The 20,643-nt window shown below is 41.0% G+C and overlaps 1 protein-coding gene and 1 non-coding gene across 5 annotated transcripts in view; both read left to right on the plus strand.

Annotated features, from left to right (window-relative positions):
- The first annotated feature begins 633 nt into the window (after positions 1-633).
- LOC112301342 (small nucleolar RNA SNORA1) lies at positions 634-785 on the plus strand. Its single transcript, XR_002974482.1, has one exon. It is a non-coding gene; the product is annotated as a small nucleolar RNA SNORA1 (small nucleolar RNA).
- An 18,562-nt stretch (positions 786-19,347) lies between these two features.
- DCP1A (decapping mRNA 1A) overlaps positions 19,348-20,643 on the plus strand; it is a 57,087-nt gene continuing 55,791 nt past the window's right edge. For 2 of the 4 annotated variants that reach the window (XM_045192184.3, XM_024556510.4), the window contains exon 1: positions 19,348-19,788. In XM_045192184.3, coding sequence (XP_045048119.1) covers positions 19,654-19,788 — 135 coding nt within the window. In that variant the 5' untranslated portion in view covers positions 19,348-19,653. The remainder of the gene's footprint in view (positions 19,789-20,643) is intronic. The other 2 variants (XM_024556509.4, XM_045192187.3) reach the window with 2 other exon arrangements.

Raw genomic sequence — 20,643 nt, forward strand, 5'->3', positions numbered from 1 at the left:
AAGAAAAAAATAGAACACTGTAAGAACTTTGGCTCTTATTCTGACCAACACAGGAATCCACAATTTTGAGCAGAAGAGACATATGATCTGACTCATATTTTAAAGTGAGCTCTCAAGCTGCCGAAAATATTCTGCAGAGGGGTGATAGCAGGGACACCAGTCAGTTTATTGCAATTATTCAACAAGTTGAATGGGACCTTAGTCAAGGGGACGTAGCTACGAAGACAATGAGAAGAAACGAGATTCTGGACATATTTTTGAAGTAAAGTCCAGCAGGACTTGCTGATAGATGCAGTGAGGGATAAGAAAAGTCAAGTCAAGCATGACGACAAAGTGTTTGGTCGTCTAGATTGAAGGGTGGCTGTAGGAGAAACAAATTGGAAAGCAGGGGGTTGTGGTGACTCAGGAGTCCACTTTCGACATGTTTGTGTAATGCATATAGACATCCAAGAAGAGATGAAGAATAAAGATCTGGGCTGGGGATACAAATGTAGGAGTTGATGGCATATGTCTGGGATGAAAATCCATGAGACTGGATGAGCGCCCCTCTGGAATGAGGGTAAAGAAGAGAAGAGGTCTGAGGCCCGAGGCCTGGGGCTTGCCAGTGTTAGGAGGGCTGAAAGAGAGGGAGGGAGCACTGGAGAAGAATGAGAGAGAATGAGAGAGGTAGCCGGTGAAGTAGGAGGACCATGATAAAGAGGGCGCTCCAGTGCTACACTGAGCACAGGTTGTGCTTCCATCACGGTAATTTTACTGCAGTGGTGACAGCGAGACCTGTAACATTTTTGCTCTGCTCAATGTGTAAAAACTGGATACAAAAAGACTTTTTAGCTCTGGCTGGTGTAGCTCAGTGGATTGAGCACGGGCTGTGAACTAAAGGGTCACAGGTTGGATTCCCAGTTGGGGCACGTGCCTGGGTTATGGGCTGGGTCCCCGGTGAGGGCCACGTGAGAGGCAACCACACACTGATGTTTCTCTCCCTTCTCCTTTCTCTAAAAACAAATAAACAAAATCTTTTTTAAAAAGCTTTAATAAAAAAAAGACTTTGCAATTTTAGAAACAATTAAGGAAAATATATCTTACATCATCTGCCAAAATAGCAATGTACTTCCTACTATTTAAATTCTAGGGCCCTAAAGTAAATTGCTTGAAGAAATTGGGTCCCAGCAATTACAAGTGGGGAATTTTGAAGTATGACCATATTCAAGTGGAGGTAGAAGGAGCTCAACTAAAAGAATTGTGAACTAACATAACAACTGGATTGAGCAAAAATTATTTTTTAAGGGATTAAGACTCAAACTTGGAAGGAATTTAGGCAGTGGAAGGAATCAGAACAGGTAAAATTCCTTAAATAAAAATTTATTAACAGGGAAGAAGGAAGGGAGGGAGGAAGGGAGGGAGAAAGAGCTGCAAAAGTCAAAGAACAAAGAAGTCAATCACATCAAATGTTCCTCACGGTCAGGATGAGGGCTCATGATTCATGCTACACTGTTGATAAACCTTGAAAACATTATGGTAAGTAAAACAAGATAATCGCAAAAGGCCACATTTTTTTTAATATATTTTATTGATTATGCTATTACAGTTGTACCATTTTTTTCTCCCCTTTATTCCCCTCTGCCCTGCACTCTCCTTCCCACCAGCATTCCCCCACCTTAGTTTATGTCCATGGGTCGTACATATAAGTTCTTGACTCCTCCATTTTCTATACTATTCTTAACCTCCCCCTGTCTATTTTGTACCTACCATTTATGCTTTACTCCCTGTACCCTTTTCCCCATTCTCCTCCCTCCCCCTCCCCACTGATAACCCTCCATGTGATCTCCATTTCTGTGATTCTGTCCTGTTCTAGTTGTTTGCTTAGTTTGTCTTTTTTATTTTTTAGGTTCAGTTGTTCATAGTTGTGAGTTTGTTGTCATTTTACTGTTCACAGTTTTGATCTTTTTTTTCTTAAATAAGTCCCTTTAACATTTCATATAATAAGGCTTGATGATGACGATCTCCTTTAACTTGACCTTATCTGGGAAGCACTTTATCTGTCCTTCCATTCTAAATGATAGCTTTGCTGCATAGAGTAGTCTTGGATGTAGGTCCTTGCCTTTCATGACTTCAAATACTTCTTTCCAGCCCCTCTTGCCTGTAAGCTTTCTTTTGAGAAATCAGCTGATAGTCTTACGGGAACTCCTTTGTAGGTGACTGTCTCCTTTCCTCTTGCTGCTTTTGAGATTCTCTCCTTCTCCTTAATCTTGGCTAATATAATTATGATGTGCCTTGGTGTGGGCTTCCTTGGGTCCAGCTTCTTTGGGACTCTCTGAGCTTTCTGGACTTCCTGTAAGTCTATTTCCTTTGCCAAATTGGGGAAGTTCTCCTTCATTATGTTTTCAAGTAAGTTTCAATTTCTCGTTGTTGTTCTTCTCCTTCTGGCCCCCCTATGATTTGGATGTTGGAACATTTAAAGTTGTCCCAGAAGTTCCTAAGCCTCTCATTTTTTGAATTCTTGTTTCTTCCTTCTGTTCTGGTTAAATATTTATTTCTTCCTTCTGGTCCAAACCATTGATTTGAGTCCTGGTTTCCTTCCTTTCACCATTGGTTCCCTGTATATTTTTCTTTATTTCTCTTTGCACGGCTTTCACTTTTTCCTCCATTTTTGGACCGTACTCAACCAATTCTTTGAGTGTACTGATTACCAGTGTTTTGAACTGTGCATCTGATAGGCTGACTATCTCTTCATTGCTAAGTCCTATTTTTGGAGCTTTGATTTGTTCTTTCAGTTGGGCCATATTTCTTCATCTCAGTGAGACAGTTACATTGTAAGGCGCAGAGCCTTAGGTATTTGCCAGGGCGTGGCAACCCACATTGCTGGGTTGTGGCACTGTATGTGGGGGAGGGGTCCAAGAGGGAGCAATGTGGATTGTTCAGCTCTGGGTCAGCTTTCAGTTATTTTCTCCAATACCCACTAGCAAATTCAGCCCTTCCAGTGCTGATTCCATGTGGGTGGGTATGTGTACATTCTAGGACCCTGTGGGTCTCTACAATGAACTCTATTGTGAGGCTGGGAGTTTCTCCCACCACTGAAACATTCATAGGTTTTTACAGCCAGAGGTTTTGAGGCTTTACTTCCCCCGCGCTGGAACCCTAGGTTGCATGGTCTGTCTTGCTCCCCAGTTGTTCCTCCTGGTTTATCCTCACACAAATGTGGTATTGCCTGGTCTGCCAGCTGCCAAAAGGCCATATCTTGTATAACTCCATTTGTATAAAATGTCCAGAACACACAAATCCTTAGAGACAGAAAGTGGGTTAATGGTGAGGAGAAGCTGAGGGATGGAAAAATGAGGAGTAACTGCTAATGGGTATGAGGTTTTGGGGGTGAGGTGATGAAAATGTTCTGGGATTAGAGTGTGGTGATGACTGTACAACTTTGTGAATAAACTTAAAAACTCACTAAATTGTATACTTTAAAAGAGTGAATATTACAGTGTATGAACTAATTATTTTAAAATTTTAAATGAGCACTCAGAATTGACTGTGGGGTCTTGGGAGGTGGGGGCCAATGGTGACACTGACAAGAGTGGTGGGCACCACTGAGGGAAGTTTGGAGACAGTGGCAGTGGGGAAACCTGAGCACCAATGTGGGTAACAACGGCTGTGCACTGAAACACACCTAATACGTTTGAATACATTAGTTCATAATGATACTATTTTTTGTGAACAAGCCACAAAAAAGAACCCAAGATCAGATTAGGAGATGCCAGGAAACCAAATTATTATTTTGAGAGTAGTAAATAAAAGAATCAAGAATTTATCCTGCCACCTGTCTGGTGTGGCTCGGTGGGTTGGGTGTTGTCCTGCACACTGAGAGGTTGCAGGGTTAATTCCTGGTCAGGGCATATGCCTGGGTTGCCCAGCAGGCCTCCAGTTGGGGGACGTGTGAGAAAGCAACCGATCCTAAGTTTCTCTCACACACTGATGTCTCTCTCTTTCTCCTTCTCCCTACTTTCCCTTTTCTCTAAAAATAAATGAATAAAATCCTTTTTTAAAAAAGAATTTATCCTGCTTTTCCTGTATAAATTGTACCATTGGGTATCCAAATAGTAGACACAGATAAATTTCACTTATAAAAAGTATTCCAGCTAATAAATGAAAAAGGAATGATAAAATTCAAATATCACCATTCTGAAACCCCTAGTAAATTAACAGATATAAGCATTGATCAGCAGCAGCTACTAGCATCTCAAAAAGATAAAGCAGCAGACTTTACAAGTGCCCTCAGAGAAGATCCGACCACCACCTTTGAAGTAGTCCTGGCCCCAAATCCCCAAACTCAAACCTGTGTCTAATCAACCCTCTAAATTCAGCTGCCAATTTTAGGAAATACAGAGGGTAGAGAAACATGTTACACTACACCACAGAGTTGTAACTGGCAAAATCCAAACTACAAAAAACTTAAAAATGAGCATCATTGTTTTTTCAACAAATTACTAGTGAGGGGAAGATGGAGAGAGATTGAGAGACAGAGAGTGAGAGGACAGAGGACAAATGCAATAAAGACATTATTTTAATTCTGTTTCAGTGCTAAAAAGTTATAGATGAGACAAGTAGAAATTTCAAGACTGATTGAACATTTAATGATATTTCACTATTTTTTCAGGTATTAGTCATGGTACCAGGGTCCTTATCTTTTAGAATACACACTGAAAAATTTACAGATGAAGTTATGGTATATGGAATTCACTTCAGAGTTTGAAAAAGGAGATATGGATAAGGGTACAGGTGAAACAAAATTAGCCATGATTGACCATTGCTAAAGCTGGGGGAGAAGTATCTAGTGGTTCGTTCTACTCTTCTCTCTGAGCTGTTACATCAGTTTAAAACACATCATCAAAAAACGAACAAACAAAAAAAGCTGAAAAAGTGAATGGGAGGAGAGGACCTGGGGAAAGCAAGTGCAGACTACTCTTTAGAGAAGCCAGCAAAGGGAAGCAGAGACATGGGGCAGCGGTAAGAAAGGACGTGGGGCCAATGGGGGGGTTCTCTGAAAATGGCAGGCATTAGCGAAGGTTTGTATTCTGATGAGAGCATGATCGATTCAAAAGGGCAAACATCTGGGAGAGGGGACAGATGCTCTAGTGTGGGCATTAGGCAGTGACCTGCAAATAAGTCCAGCACAATCCTCACAGCCAAGGGCATAGGTTTTTTAGAGAGGAAAACCGTCTCTGAGTTGGTTCTACTTAAGGGACCTGCATAAGTGAATTTGGGGTTTCCTCCTCCTTGGGAAGCATCTTGCTGAAAATACCCTCCTTTTTGTGACCGGGCCTGAAATCAGCCATGGTTATTCTTCATTCATAATAATCCTCCCTAACAGCTACACAACACCTATTTTCCCAAGGGTCTAGGATTTTAATTTCAACAATTATTTTTAGTTTTCAAAGAGAAAATAATAAAAACAAAAACAGCCCATAATCCCACTGCCCAGACAGCCCTGTTGATATATTTAATGAAGTAGAAGCCTGCCTCCCCACTCTGAATTCCATAACCAGTGTTTTATTTTTCTAGTTAATAATAATACCTTATCGGTATATACATTTTTAATAAAAATTCATACACAAAAAAGCACCATACTATCATTACTATTCTGCACCTTACTCTTTATACTTAATATATCTTGGCAATCTTTACCAACATATTTATTTTAATAGCCACAGTGCACTTTTTAAATAAAAAACTCTTTGCTATGTGTCATACCTTCATCTCATTGAAGCACATTGAGAACAGATCTCATTTTGAAGATAACAAAATTGACCCAGAGTAGGATTAAATGACCTGTCCAAGGTCTCATGAAGTTGAAAGCTGAGGAACAGATGTTGGGTCCCTTTCACTCCCTGTGCCACAGCGCCTCCCAGTGGCATTCAGGTAACATTTTCCACCCACAGCACTACACCTCCCATCCTCCAGTTCTCTGGAAAATGTCCATTTAAATTATTAACACCAACCAACATCCTAAAACACGAAGTCTCTTTTTAAGTAACTTCTCTACTTGTGAAATACTTTTTATAACCATTGAATTGGGCTTTAAAATTCTTAATAGCATGTTAAGTTGTACATCCTATAATATTGATAACATTCTAAACTTTTCATATGGAAGGAGAAAGTATAGGTGCTCTGAGAAGTTCCTTTTTATCAATTTTTCAAAATTTAGTCCAATGTACTGGGCATTTTCAAATGTTTGTGGCTCTTAATCTTTTGGGACACGTGGCCCCTTTTGTGAATCGGGTGGAAGCCACAAACCTTCCCCTGAGGCAGAAGCACAGACATGTAAAACCTCTCCTTTAATCCCAGAGCCTTCACAGGACTTCTAAAGACCGTCCACAGGCCGCAGGTTGGAACCCACTGCTGCCTTGGTTTCATGTCCCGATTTCGCTCACCCAGGCACCCCTGCAACATTTCAGTCAGTGCCACAACACGCTTTTAATTCACTCCAACTTTTAACATATATATGCCAAATCTCAGCCTGACTGGTTATTTAGGGTTAACTCAAAATAAGCCCAACAGGTATTCTGAAAACCCTGATATATTTTGTTTCAAATGTTTTTAAAACAACAGAATTAAATTTAAGCTCCTATTGAAAACAAGTTTTCAACCAAAATATATCGAAATAAAGTTTTGAGCTAGGATTATACAGTGATAGCTTGATGTGCGGCCTTTACTTACACTGAAAACAAAACCAAACAAAACAAAAATCCAGACTTTGGATATGAAGGGGAGAAGTCGACGGGACAGAGGCTTCGTCACAACATCAATTAATCATTAACTCCAGAAATATGACGAACCTCAGGGGCACAGGAAGTTTAACCTTTGGCTTTGGGGTGGGCAAAAACACTCCATAAAGAAAATCCTTTCTTCTTCCACACTTACAATCCTCTACCCTAATTAGGGAAACTTTTTCTGAGCGGCCTTAGGACATCACCTTATGCAGGCTCAGGACCCAATTAAAATGGAGTCTGCATATAACACCATTATTAAATAACAGTAAAGGACTGTGTCAATTTTTTCCTCACACAGTTAAAACTACTTTTAATTTCCCTTTCCACCATCCAACTTTCTAGTTCAAAGCCACTCTGAACAAGAGTTTAATCCGCTGCACAAAACATTAAAAGCTTATTTTCAAGCATTTCAAAAGAGTGACCCTTTTATCACTATTTAATGATACGGTGAGAAGAAGATGGGAAGAGGATAGTAACAATAATAACATTTTCTCACCTCTAAGAGCTTCTCTAAGCTAAGGCTCTGTCCCCAACACCAACCCTAACCTCATCTCCCAAAGGAGAAACACTTTCTTCAGTGTGAATCCAATCCCTGTCTACAGGCTCACTAAGTGCTGGAGCAAGAACCAGAAAACAGAAGCCGCTGCGGACTGGGGAGACGGCGACCTTGCGGTGCAGGAGGCAGTTGCCCAGGAGAAGCAATTCCTCAGAGCCACCAAAGCCCTTTCCTTCCAGGGTTAGCAGCAAATGTTAAAACAGATGGTTTTACCTTTTGGGGGTTTGGGGCATTTTTTTGCCTTGGATCTGTTTCTCTGCCTGGGAACATTTTGTCATTTGTTATTATCATTCTTATCATTTTTAACTTTTTTATTACATTTTTTGGGTGACATTGGTTACTATTAATTCAATAGAAACCCTGGAGCATAAGGACTTATAGGTGTGTGCCTGAGTCACTCTGAAATTGCATTTAGCTTTTAAAGGGATGTTATTTACCTTGCTGGGGGGCCTGTGGCCATGCGACCTCCCCTTTTCTTCCATTTCTAGGCTTAGAACAATCTCTAAAACCACATCCTCCCCTCATACTGATCACTTCCCCAGTACCATGTTCTAATTAATAGAGCACAGAGGTCTCTCTCTGTCTTCTAGTGGAGAGCAGGTTTAATCAGAGTGTTTGCCCCATCTGGTTGCACTACTATAGGATTATATGGAAGGCCACCCAGGGAAATATATGTAAGAAAAATTCCTGTAGCTCCGTGCCAGATTAGCTCACCTGGAAACTTTGATTACCTGGCAGTATGCACTTGTCCTTGGCTAACAAATGTCCTCACCTTTTAACATATATGCCTGGCCTCAGCACTTTTCAGTCTTAAACTCTGCTGTCCTTTATTCCTCTTGACAGCTAGCATGTGTCCCGGGGCTTTTGAGGGTTACGGATGCCGATGTACCAGGAATTGTGAACTGTGGCACCAGCATCCATTTCCCAGACAAGAATGAGGGTCTTTGGGGGTTTCCAAGAAGGATAACCCAAATTCCAGAGACAAGCATTTCAGCAGAGGTACCATGTTCCTCACATGCTGCCAGGAACCAGGCTGATCACACAAATCTCACATATGGCCCATGAGGAGGGAATGGAACCTTGTTATTGATTGTTATTGTGTAAGGTACTGTTAGTTAATTTGCCCACATTTCCTCAAAGTAGGTATTACTAACCCTGTTTTTTCCAGTGAGAAAACAGGTCCGGAGGAGTTAAATGACTTCTCCCAAAGTACCAGCCATCCGGTGGTAGAGCCAAGACTGATAGTATTGTTCGGCTTTCTGATTTAAGATGCTCAGATGGTAAGCATCTTAAAGATACAGCTTTAGCATTACACACAAAATGGGAGGAAAGGAGAACTTTCTTTTCAAGAATGTTTCAAGAAACAGTACTCACAAATATAACTGCAAAGAGAATTGATTATTTTCTCTGTAATAAAACATGTAGAAAAAGAAAGGAGGAGTTGGCATCTTCTCCTATCCTCTTAGCCTATCCTAATGCTATCCACCACCAAGGATCAGTCCAGCCCTGCCTTCTCCTAATGGCTTCTCTGAGTGCCCTCAGCTGGAATTCGGCCCTGGCCAACAGTACCATATACCGCTTTATGTTGCTAGTTTCCCTTCTTCTCATCTCCGTTCCCAACTCCTAATTACATGATGGAAATTCTAATAAGCAGAGAAACACTAAAAAGTAAAGGAAGCAACCTAAGCATCAGTGAATGAATGCATTAGGAAAACGTGGTATATAAATGAAATAATATTCAGCCATAAAAAAGAAGGAAATCTTGCCATTTACAACAACATAGATGGACCTTCAGGGCCTTATGCTGAGTGAAATAAGACAAAGACAAATCCCTTATGATCTCACTTGTAAGTTTTAAGTAATGAACAAATAGATACATACAGAGAACAGACTGGTGGTTGCCACAGGTGGGGGTGGGAGGTGGGTAAAGGCGGTCCAAGCGTACAAACTTCCAGTTAGAAATTAAATAAATCACGGAGACGTGATGTGCAGCATGGTGACTGTAGTTAACAACACTTGAAATATAATACTTGACTATAGTTAATAATATTTGAAAGTTGCTAAAAGAAGAAATTTTAAAAGTTCTCACCTCTAGAAAAAACTGTAACTATGTGTGACAGATGTTAATTTGACCTATTGGGGTGATTTTCCACAATACGAACAAATGTGAAATCATTATGTTGCACACCTGAAACTAATAAAATGTTGTACGTCAACTATATCTCATTAAAAGAAAGGAGATCCTGGACACTCCACAGATTGTATCACCAGCCCGATATCCAGAGTTGACTCTGTCACCCCGGAAGCATCACAGCATCATAGCACCTTGGCCTTGCTTGTCCCACCTCTTGAGGGGGGGAAGCCAGAAAGAGATCTTCCAAAGTCCAGTCCTGTGTGAGTGAATGCACCGAGTTGTTCGGCAGTGAAGGAGCAAGAGACAGGGAAGCCTTTGGCCAGCTACAGGCAGAGAAGGCTCAGTCACAAAATTAAGAGTTACATCAATCATGAGTGACTTCCAAATACAGTTCCCAAAATTTCTCTGCTATCTAACAAAATTTTAAGGACACCAAAGTTTTTGGTTTTTCTTCCTTTCTTCACAACCCAGCTCCATTATCTTACTGAGCATAAAACCATCTTTCATACCTTCCTGAGACATCCACCGTGAAAGCTGCTGGTGACGCAGCTCAGGTAAAACGGGGATTACCTGGGACTACCACTGGTATTGTATGTTAGCATTTGTTTATCAGTTTGCTACTCGATTCCTTGCGTGCCAAAGGGCTGAGATCCCAGATGAGGCACAGGATAGTGAGGCAGGGCCGTCTTGCGGATGAACACCGAGGCGGTAGGTACCGGCTGTATGTGTATAGAGGCAGGTTCCATCACTTCATTTATTGGAGCTCCCATTTCCCCCCCAAATGAAACAAGGATAAACATTCTTGCCCTGTCCTGGGCTGAATATTAAAGGAGATATTATGTATAAATATTCAATGTAAGCGATATTTCTATGGCAGTGATTCAGGACATGCTACCCCAAATTATGGTACCTTGGCACATGGAATATCTCAAGCTGTAGAAATACATCATGTCATTCAATATGTCATGTGCAGAAAGGACCTTCCCCTGAAGCAGATCAACAGACCTTCGTATGAGGGTGCCCTTTCTACACCCAGAGGAAAGGCACATTCTTCGCTCAGAAGACAAAGGGACACAGGGAGGAGTCTGAACAACCGGGCCTTGCTGAGCTTCCCCTCGTTGACTACACTTAACTCATACTCTTCGTCCCACCCTATCTGTCCATAACTTCCCACCCTTCATCAAACCTGGCACAACTACACTCACGTGTAACAGTTTCTTTGGGTCTTCATTTCCTTACGAAAGCTCTTGTGTCACACAAAACTTATATTAAATAAATTTGTGTGCTTTTCTCCTGTTAAGCTTTGTCAGTTTAATTTTCAGACCAGCCACAAAGCCTAAGAAGGTTCAGGAAAACTTTTTTTCTCCCCCATAGCAAAGAGTGTATTAAAAACTCAAAGTGCCAGAAGCGTGGTGCTTTGCCACGTCAGAGTTCCAATGTCTCACTCACATCGGGAAAGATCTATGCTATTCAAAACTTTAAAAATCAGTCAACTTCTCTGAGAGGGAAAAAAAGACTCCTTGCTTATTATGTGAAGACACACCAAAACATGACATTAAGATTACCTATCAGTTTGATGCAGCGGATGTATTTCTAACAATTGCAAGCTACATGGCTTGTTTCTTTGGTGTGATATGCCTTTCAACATATCTCCTGGCTCCTTCCTATAGGTGATGTACTGAAATCCTCAGGGATTCACTGACGAAAGAATTTGAGATTTTTATTTGCATATATTCTATTATATAGACTGTGGATGGGCATTCCTTCCTCCCAAGCGTCAGTTTTCAGTACATTACTTTAAGTGCAGGAAACTGTAGAAAGCAGAAAATGCCAGTACGGTAATGTTTCACCTGGGTAATCACATTTCCATTACCTTTACTAAACCACAAGGCAATTTAGCTCAGAAACAGATAAATGGAAAGTTTGAAACTGTGTATATTCTCAGGTGTTTCATTACTGAAGAATAAAAGGCCATCAATGGAAAACAAAGATAGGAAAGGGGTCTCTAAGAAAATGAAAACCTTTCTATATGAAAGCATCCATTAGTACTTAGGAAATACACAATATTTAGACATTTACAAACAAAAAGCCCCACTTTCCCCCAACATTCCTTATAAGTTACATCTGTCACCAAGAGACCCCTTAGATTATTTTCCAGCATTAATTGTTATACAAATACACTGTGCTTTAAAATACTCTGTATAAACAACAACAAAGACTTAGAAGTGTCTGAAAGCTTCAAACAACAAATAACATTTCAAAATTAGACATAGCTTCTTTAAGAAGTAACTTTGCCAGCTTTTGCTGCTGGAAGATTTCACATAAATATAACTATAGAGTATTTTTTGTATCATTTTACCCATAAAGACATTTATATTGCATGACATTTTTAATACCCTATCTTTTTATTTTACTTTTTTTCTTGAACTTATCAGCAATATAAGTAAAATAAAATTACAAATATACAAAATACACAAAACAAGATTCTATTTGGTTCACATTTTAACATTACCTTTCTATACCATCTGCCTCTGGATTTCCAATAAAAAGTCTTTTAGTTTGAAAATCTTCATCTTTGCCAAGGCGGTTTCTAGAGCTTTGGAAAGTTGTCACACTAGTACAATCACAAAGTGAACCGGCACAGAGCAGCTTAGGAGGACACAGGAGAGCAGGTGTTTAATTACATTACTGTACCAGATCACTGTTTCTAGGAGGTAATCCATAAATTTTTAATCCTTCTGGTATTCTTGGGCAATGTAAAAAGAACCACTCCTGACTAGTTCTACCTCTTTTATCACAGTAGTGGCAATAATTTTATTGTGAAACTTGTCATTTTATCATCTTTTGGGTTAATGGTTTTTTAATTTTGCAAAGTGTAATTTATACTCTTCTCTTTAGATAATGTGTTAAGCTTCTCCTTCAAGGTCTAGAACAGGTGATATTTCTAAAATTCAAGGCTCTAGGAAACATATAGATGAGTGAATGAGTTTTCATATTGTGACAGTTGATCTCCATTAAATTATAGCATTTCAGTAATTCAGAGTGATTTTTAATGTACCCTATTTTATATCAATTTCTATGTTATACATACAACTGAGTGGGGGAAATAGAATTTCCTAATGTGTGAGCCTTCAAGGTAGATGAATTCAAGTTTGCCGAAAATAACATAAGCTGTATCTGGACGATGTTTGTTACCCCACAAATTACATAGTGAGTAGTTTACACAGGAAGACTCCCTACGAGTTTTAGGTCAGTTTTGCCTCAAGTTGACCACGTGTTGTTGAAGACCCAAATTAGGACGATTTGTAAGCAAAAAATATTAAACCCTTTAAGTACATCACACTGGTTTTAAAACCTCAAAGTGGAAGGGTACAATGACAATAAATAATTCATTATTAAGGGTATTTCTGTGCAAATTCAATCCTTTGGAGGTCAACAACTTATAAATATGCCCTAGCCAGTGAACAATCAAATTTCAGATTCAAGAAAGTTAAAACCCATTAAATGAATTAAATGCATTATGATGTGAAAATTACTGTTAATGTTGCCAGATAAATAAATATTAATAAATGAATAATGATTATATAAGACTAGAAGCAACCCAGAGCCGAAACGGGAAAGATACAGAAAAGAACCCATGACAGAAAGAATCTGTGGGTTACCAGCACTTCTTATGTTTTCATGTTAATCTGGAGAGTCTACAACGCTTTGGGGTTGCAGAGAGTTGACACAGCACACAAATGCCTTTACTCAAACTCTTGTTACTGTGTTGACTTAAGAAATACTTGTATCATAATATCCTGGAGGGTAAAAGAAGGGCAGATTCCGAGAGGTCTGCGAGTCTCTGTGGGAAAGCTCATGGAAGAGGTACATTTTAAATGACAGCCTCCCTCTTTGGCTCCGCAGGTCACTTCATGATGCAATTACAAAATCAATTGCCTAATGGTAGAGGCAAAAATATTTTTGGTCTTTAGCCATTTCGTGACTCTGCAAATTTGTGCCTGTAACTGATTATAAATGCAGAGCTCTGGCTGGAGTTCTTCTAAAATCTTGACTTATTGTCAAAACACTAAGCAGTGTTCTGGTAAATCATATGCCTAATTTCAATTCTACTGCAGAAGACTGAAGTTTTATTGCTGACTTTCTAAACAATCTGGAGCAGTGTACTTAGTTGGGATAAGCTGGACTGAGGTAGCAGAAAGACTGCAAAGTACCTAACCCTTCAAACCCAACAGAGTCCATCTCCTGTTCCTGTAACAGCCTGAGAAGGATGCCCCGGTCAGCAGGGTCCCACACTTTCCCTCCTGTGACTCTGCCATTCCTCATGGCCTCACAGTTGCATGCCCCCAGCCAGCAGAAGGGGTAAAAGAAAGTATGGAGGGGCAGAGGGCTTCTTTAAATCTCTGCCTGAAGAAGGCACATAGCATTTCTGATGACATTCCACTGGCCAGAACCGGATTATGGCACCATACCTGACAAAAACGGAGGGTCCTGATTTAATGCATGATTTTGATTTAGCACATAGCCCCAGCACTCCATTCAGTTTCTTCACAACATGCCCCAGTCCTTTCCCCTGCATTTATTAACTCCCTGAGGCAGCAAGAAACATGGCCAAGCCCTGACCAATGGTCACAAGCTATGGGTCTCCTTAAACTAAAGATAGTATCACGTCCTAAGTTGTATTTCAGTTCCAAGCCCGAAAGCAGAACAACCCCTGGGCCACATGCCAATGAAACCACACTGAAGGACTACTCTAAAGCTGACCTAAAGACCTGAAAGCATGGCACTGGATGGGTAGCACAGCTAGTTAGAGCACTGTCCTGACACACCAAGGTTGAGGGTTCAATCCCCAGTCAGGACACATACAAGAAGCAAACAATGAATGCATAAATAAGTGGAAAAACAAATCAATGTTTCTCATTCTCTCTCCCTTCCTCTCTTTCTCTAAAAGCAATAAATAAAAATAAAAAAGACCTAAAATCATGAGTTACTGCCCAAAACCTCTTACTCATGACGACTTATGAAGTTTGCTCTATACAACCTCTTGTCTATGCCATCAGGGAGTCAGGTATTTTGGAGCACAAGCTCACCTGTTCTCCAGATTGGCGTCAATCCTAATTAATTATTTTTCTCCACTGTAAACTCCTGCTCTTACATTGCTTTGGGCTTGTGCATGCAGGGGGAAGAACTTTTGTTCATTTCGGTAAAGTTACCCAAAGGAGTTTAGGATTTAAAACCTAGCTGCTTGCCTAAGGCAGTTGAAAAATATAAAAGGATTGTTGGTGAAAAGCAAACAATCTCTGCCACAGGCAAGTCAACTAATCTTGTGCCTCTGGGCTCCTTCATTTACAAATGAGTAACAGTCACCTACATCCCTATACCAATCTTTTTTTTTTTTTAAGATTCATTCATTCACTCATTCTGAGAAGGAAAAAGAGAGGAAGAGAAGCATCGCTGTGTAAGAGAAACATCAATCTGTTGTTGGGGACCTGGGCCACAACCCAGGCATGTGCCCTAATGCGGAATGGAACCAGAGACCTCTCGCTTTGCGGGATGATACCCAACCAACAGAGGCACACCTGCCAGGCACACCTACCAGTCTTGAGAGATTGTGAACATGTTTAACATGAAGTTCTTCAAACTCCATGAATAAGCAGTGTGTCAGTTAAATACACTGCTATTGTTTATGCCATTGCTATGCTATTGTTAATTTGAAATATTACATCGGGTTAAGTAACAGCAAAAACAACTGAAGAGCATTATCAAGAACCTGGTTAAATGCAGTCTTGTCTGGCAATAAAAGGATGTTCTTTTATTCTAGTTACATTATTCCCTATGGAACCGCTATTTTCTTTCTTCCTAGATGAAAGCGTTAGAGTTCTGAACCAGAACTGACAGGCAAAACTAGTTCACATATCAGAAGTGTTATTCTAGAAAATATCTAGCACCTTTTAAAATACTTTCATAAAGTAACATTTTAAATATAAAGGTCGGAGACCTTTCTGGAGGAACTAAAGAAAAGAACTACCATCCTAAGCATCTTGTAAGGACCAGCTAATGAAGTTTATGGTAAGTCCACAACCTTTTGGATAACAATCACGTAAGATAAATGTCAGTAGTGAAACAGTAGCACAAGGATAACAAGTTTCACTCATGCGCAGCCAGTGTAATTTAAGAGTGTGCCAGGCGGAACAGTAGCAAGGTGCACGATCTACCTGGAAACCAGAGCTAGAAAATGCTAAGACCAATGAAACAAGTGAATCATTATATGACCTGGGGAAAAATAATTACTTTGTTTCTCTGGCTGAAGAGACCAACCGTGATAAGCAGATGCTTCTAGAATATATCTTTAAAATCTGAGAGAAGGAAGAGAAGGGAGATGGAGAGATGGAGAGAAAACAGACATGGGGAAAGTTGCAAAATTGAAAAGGTGCTGAATGAGTGCCCTGGATTCTACTAAAAACAGTACATTTGCTTCAGGATGCATAGAGCCTAAGAATCAAAATATATTAATACAAGCAAATCAGGTATGATTATTTGTTTAGCACTTATGACAAACAAATGCTTTGTTAGCTGTGGAGCTGAAACAACCATTTCTTCTCACAGGTTTATGCAGTAGAGAACATCCTCACATTCCAATTAATCCAGCAAATACATACTAGTCTGTGCCTCTGTGCCAGGCACTGGGAATGTGGTGGTAAAAAAGACAGATACGATTCCTGCTTCATTGAGCTGACAAGATCGACAAAACCTAAGGAAATAAAATAATTCCAACTTGCAGGTAAGTGCTATGAGGAATGTAGAGGAAAGAGGGGCGCTGTCATAAATCTAACCAAAATTAACTGCAGTGATCTTACCATTAACTACTACTGGGCAGGTCAGGGTGAGCAGTCATGCCCCAGACCTATAACTTCTTTAGTAAAAGGTTTTTGAGGGGTTGTGTGTGTGTTTGTTTGTTTGTTTTTTTAAGGTTTTTAAGCAAGCCCTGTCCACTGTTCTTATGCATCTAAGTTAACACAACTTTGAAAGGTCAGAGGTAATCCTCTTTTCCAGACCCCTGAAAGGGAGCACAAAATCTCGTTAACTATCCTGTCACTTGCTTTCTCCCACCTTCATGTCATCTTCCTTTCCCTCCTTAATTCCAAGCACACAGGCATAAAAGAAACTGCAAACTTGTTATTCTAAGGAGCATATAAGATCTTGCCTCCCAGCACATGTTGTCAGTTTGGCTTGAATAAATTCTTATAAAAATTCTCTACAGGTTTGGATGTTCTTACTTGGACAAGAAAATGAGGAAATGATTCATAGGGTGTCACAGGGATAGCAGAGAGAAAAGTGTTCCAGAAAGGGGGAACAAGTGCAAAGACCCTAAGATAAGACTCATTTGGCACATGCACAGGAATAGCAAGGAGGTTGTAGGGAAGGACTAGGTTCTAGGGTAGGGTGGAGTAATTGCAAGGGTGATTCACAGAAAATGGAGATGGGAAGACAGCAGGAGGCCAGGCAGAGCAATGTCTCCTGAACCATGGCAAGGACTGGATTTTACATGGAGAAATGAGATGTCTGCGACTGACTGACAAAGGTACACAGCAGGTAGGTGCGGAACTGAAACACTGATCCTTTGACTTGTGTTCTACCTTTACTTTAGACCCCACAACTTTACTTTAGACCCCACAATTTTAAATGGCAAGTTTTTTCTACCACAAAGCCCCTGAGAGTAGGAGAGAGGTGAGGTTAGGTGACTGAACCTTGGGTTTTCATATTTTAAATTATTTGTATATTTTACAAAAATAATTGACATTCATGGAACACAACTTAAAAGTGACCAAAGGTTTTCCAGTGCAGAGTTAAGACTCCCTTCCATCTCTGATCCCAGCCACCTGCCTCTCTCTTCCATGGCCTTAAACGAGTTGGGTTTTAAGATGACATTCATTCACCTATATTTATTGAAAGCCTATTCGGCCAGGGTTAGTACTCTACTAAGTGCAGGGGACCTGACAGACTAAGACGTAATCTCTGCCTTCTCAGAAACTATTGTCTAAAAGGCACAAGAAAGGTCTTAAGGTTTGATTGACAAAGATAAGGCAAAATTAAGTCTCATTGAAATGAGAAAGCTTTAAATTACAAAACAGTCATACTCTCTTTAATATATCTTAAGAGCTGTAAATGGCATTAAAGCCAACATTAACATGTTTGGGGCCAGGCAAACATGTATTTTGAAGAGATTTTATATTCTGAATATGAAAACTCCCTAAAATAACTTGATGTTCTTTTCTAGTCTAGCCCTGTTCAATGAAAAATAATAAATAAAATTTCTTAGATCATTTTAGGAAATCTGTTTTAAAAAACTAATGAATAAGTCATAAGGATGTGGTATACAGCATGGTGGCTACAGTTAAATACCGAATTGAATATTTGTATGTAGCTAGCAGAGTGAATCTTGAATGTTCTCATCACAAGAAAAAAATTGTAATTATTATGGTGACACATGTTAACTGGACTATTGTGGTAATCGTTTTGCAATATGTACAAATATCAAATCATTATATTGAAGTTAATGTATGTCTGTTATACCTCAATGAAAAAAGAATAATTTTTTTAAAAGAAAAAAAAACTAAACTCAGTTTCAAGTGTGCCTTTGAATTTTGTACAAAGCGAATGTATAGGTATTCAAAAAACACATATACTGTATTGTTCTTAAATTAGTGTGCAGATTAAATGTTCAACTCAAAGTAGGTGGGGGAGAGTATACCTCTGTCTTCAGGAGGAAGAAAGCAGCCGTACTGTGGAGGTGAAGGGTAGAAGGCAGGAGTCCCTGCATTCAGGAGCCCCTTGACTCGTGTGGAATTTTAAACCAGTGATTTCTCCACCCAACTTCATTAACTCATCAATCAAATGAGGATGACTTCATCTTCTGTACCTCACCATTAGACTGTGAAATGAAAGAAGCCCTTGCTTATCTTCTCTGAACTCCTACTCAACACTGAAGCACTAATTCAAGTATCACCTCCTCCATGAAGCCTTCCTAGTCTTTCCTGACCAGGAGTTGTTAGTGCTTCCATCCTCCGGGTTTCAAGAGAACCCGGTCTAGCATTGTCCCAGTTTCTTTGCATTGTCCTTCTGCTTTCGGTTTCTCCCAGAACCAAGTAGCTGTCTTAAACAGTCTTTGAAGCGTCCAAGGAGCTACTAGTTTACAATTAAGAGTTCAATAAATACCCGCGTAATAAATGATACCTGTTTCCTTGTTTGCATTTGCAACCGCTTCTTAGGTGATTCTGCAAAGAATATAGGACATGAAATCTCTTTCCACTAAAAAAATCATCCTGCGATGTAACAAAATCATAAACAATACAAGTAGTATGGGGTTTTATTCCTTTCAAAAATTTAAATTCCTTTGGGGTATCTTTCCGATATAAGAAAGTGTTCTTTAACGGGGATGGAGGGGTGCACAGAGCTCCCTATCCTCTCCACACTTTGTTTTTCTCTAGCTTGTTCCTGGCTCTTTAAAATGCCTTAAAATGCTCAACAGGTGTTTGCTAAAAGAATGAACAATCTTTTTAAAGCTTTAAATGATGCAAGACAAACTCAAGCCTTCACGGGCTCTTCCCAAGATTGGACGTAAAGATTCTACCTGGGACTCAGACGAGAAAAATAAGCAGCAAAAGTGCACAGCAAAAAACACGGCTACACATGGATTAGTGTGGCTTTTTCAAAAATTTCCTTCATAAAAATAACAAATTGCTAACTGTGCTTTCTAAACGACCCGGGGAGATTGCCATAGAAGGTTTTAGTTCTAGTGCCCCTGGCCCTTCCACGAGCGCGACCCGAAGCAGGCTCCACGTCAGTCTCCAACCTTGTCTGGCTGGAGCTCGGAGAGAGCTCGCGGGCGCCTCGATTCCGGCGTCGGGGCAGTTTAGTCTGCGCAAAGGAAGCTGCTGGGATGCAAACTGCCAGCTCCGCGGAGTGGCTGCGTCCCCCGACCCGAATCTTCAGGGACCGAGGACTTAACGACGCCGGAACCCGATACTAGGGACGTGGGCGCAGCGGAGCACAATAGCTACCGTACGGCCCTACAGTGAGGCCCAGCAGAGAGGCGGAAATCAAGAGCGCTGACGCAGCTGGGGGAACTTTGCCTCGATGGCACCTTCCTGTTCGCAACTCCCCCCCCACCCCACTGGAGAGGCTCGGCTAGAGAATTCAAGATGGAGTCGCTGAGTCGAGCTGGGCAGGAGATGAGCTTAGCGGCCCTGAAGCAGCACGACCCCTACATCACCAGCATCGCAGACCTCACGGGCCAGGTTGCTCTGTACACCTTCTGCCCCAAGGCGAACCAGTGGGTGAGTGCCGCCAGGCCACTGAGGTCGTCTGCCCGGCCGCCGCTTCTTAAAGGGGCCGCGCGGACAGCCCTGGGTAGGGGGTGAAGCCGGAGGCCAGGTCAGCGGAGATGAGGTCGGGGACTGGAGGAGCTGGCTGGCCTCTGCGGGGGGGTCGGGGGCACACAGATTGGGAAGGAGGAGCTGGAGAAGTAGGCCCAAGACATCCGGGGGGAAAACCGACGGAGGGGAGGATTGGAGGAGGATCGGAGGAGGATCCGACTCGTGGGGTCGGGACCGGGGGCGTGGGTGATCTGCCGCCTTTGCAGGTGTGTTAGAGGGTATGAGACGGGTGAGGTCAGAAAGATGCCTTAAAGATTAAGGATTATTGGATAAGTTACCAGTATATAATCTAAGTAAACGCCCCTCCTCCCCCCCACCCCCCAACAGACACACAAATCAGAGCCCCCTTCGCAGAGGTCATTTGGATTTAAAGCTTGAGCTCAAGTTAGTTTCAATTCTCGGAAGAGAGGAGGTGGGGATAAGTCCCGCCTTCATCGAACCACACCGTATTTCCAGAGTTTTGGAAAAGATTTTAAGGCACTTAGAAGAGAGCTTCCATGTTAATTGGATTCCCTTGAAACCTTTGAAAAAGAGACCTTGTAAATGTACAGGGTTCCAACTTTGCTGCTGGTGATGTCACTCCTGAATGCTCCCATCACACTAATTACTTTTTGACTTTTTTGCACGGGAGTGGGTCCGAAAAAGTTACATTCAGTCTATTCAGTGACTTGTTGGTCCCTGTTTGAAGCCTCCTTCGTTGCTTTAATAACATAATTTCCTGTTTTCTAGTAATTGATCCTTAATTAACTCATTCAG

Source organism: Desmodus rotundus, chromosome 8 (assembly GCF_022682495.2).
Source record: "Desmodus rotundus isolate HL8 chromosome 8, HLdesRot8A.1, whole genome shotgun sequence".
Classification (NCBI taxonomy): domain Eukaryota; kingdom Metazoa; phylum Chordata; class Mammalia; order Chiroptera; family Phyllostomidae; genus Desmodus; species Desmodus rotundus.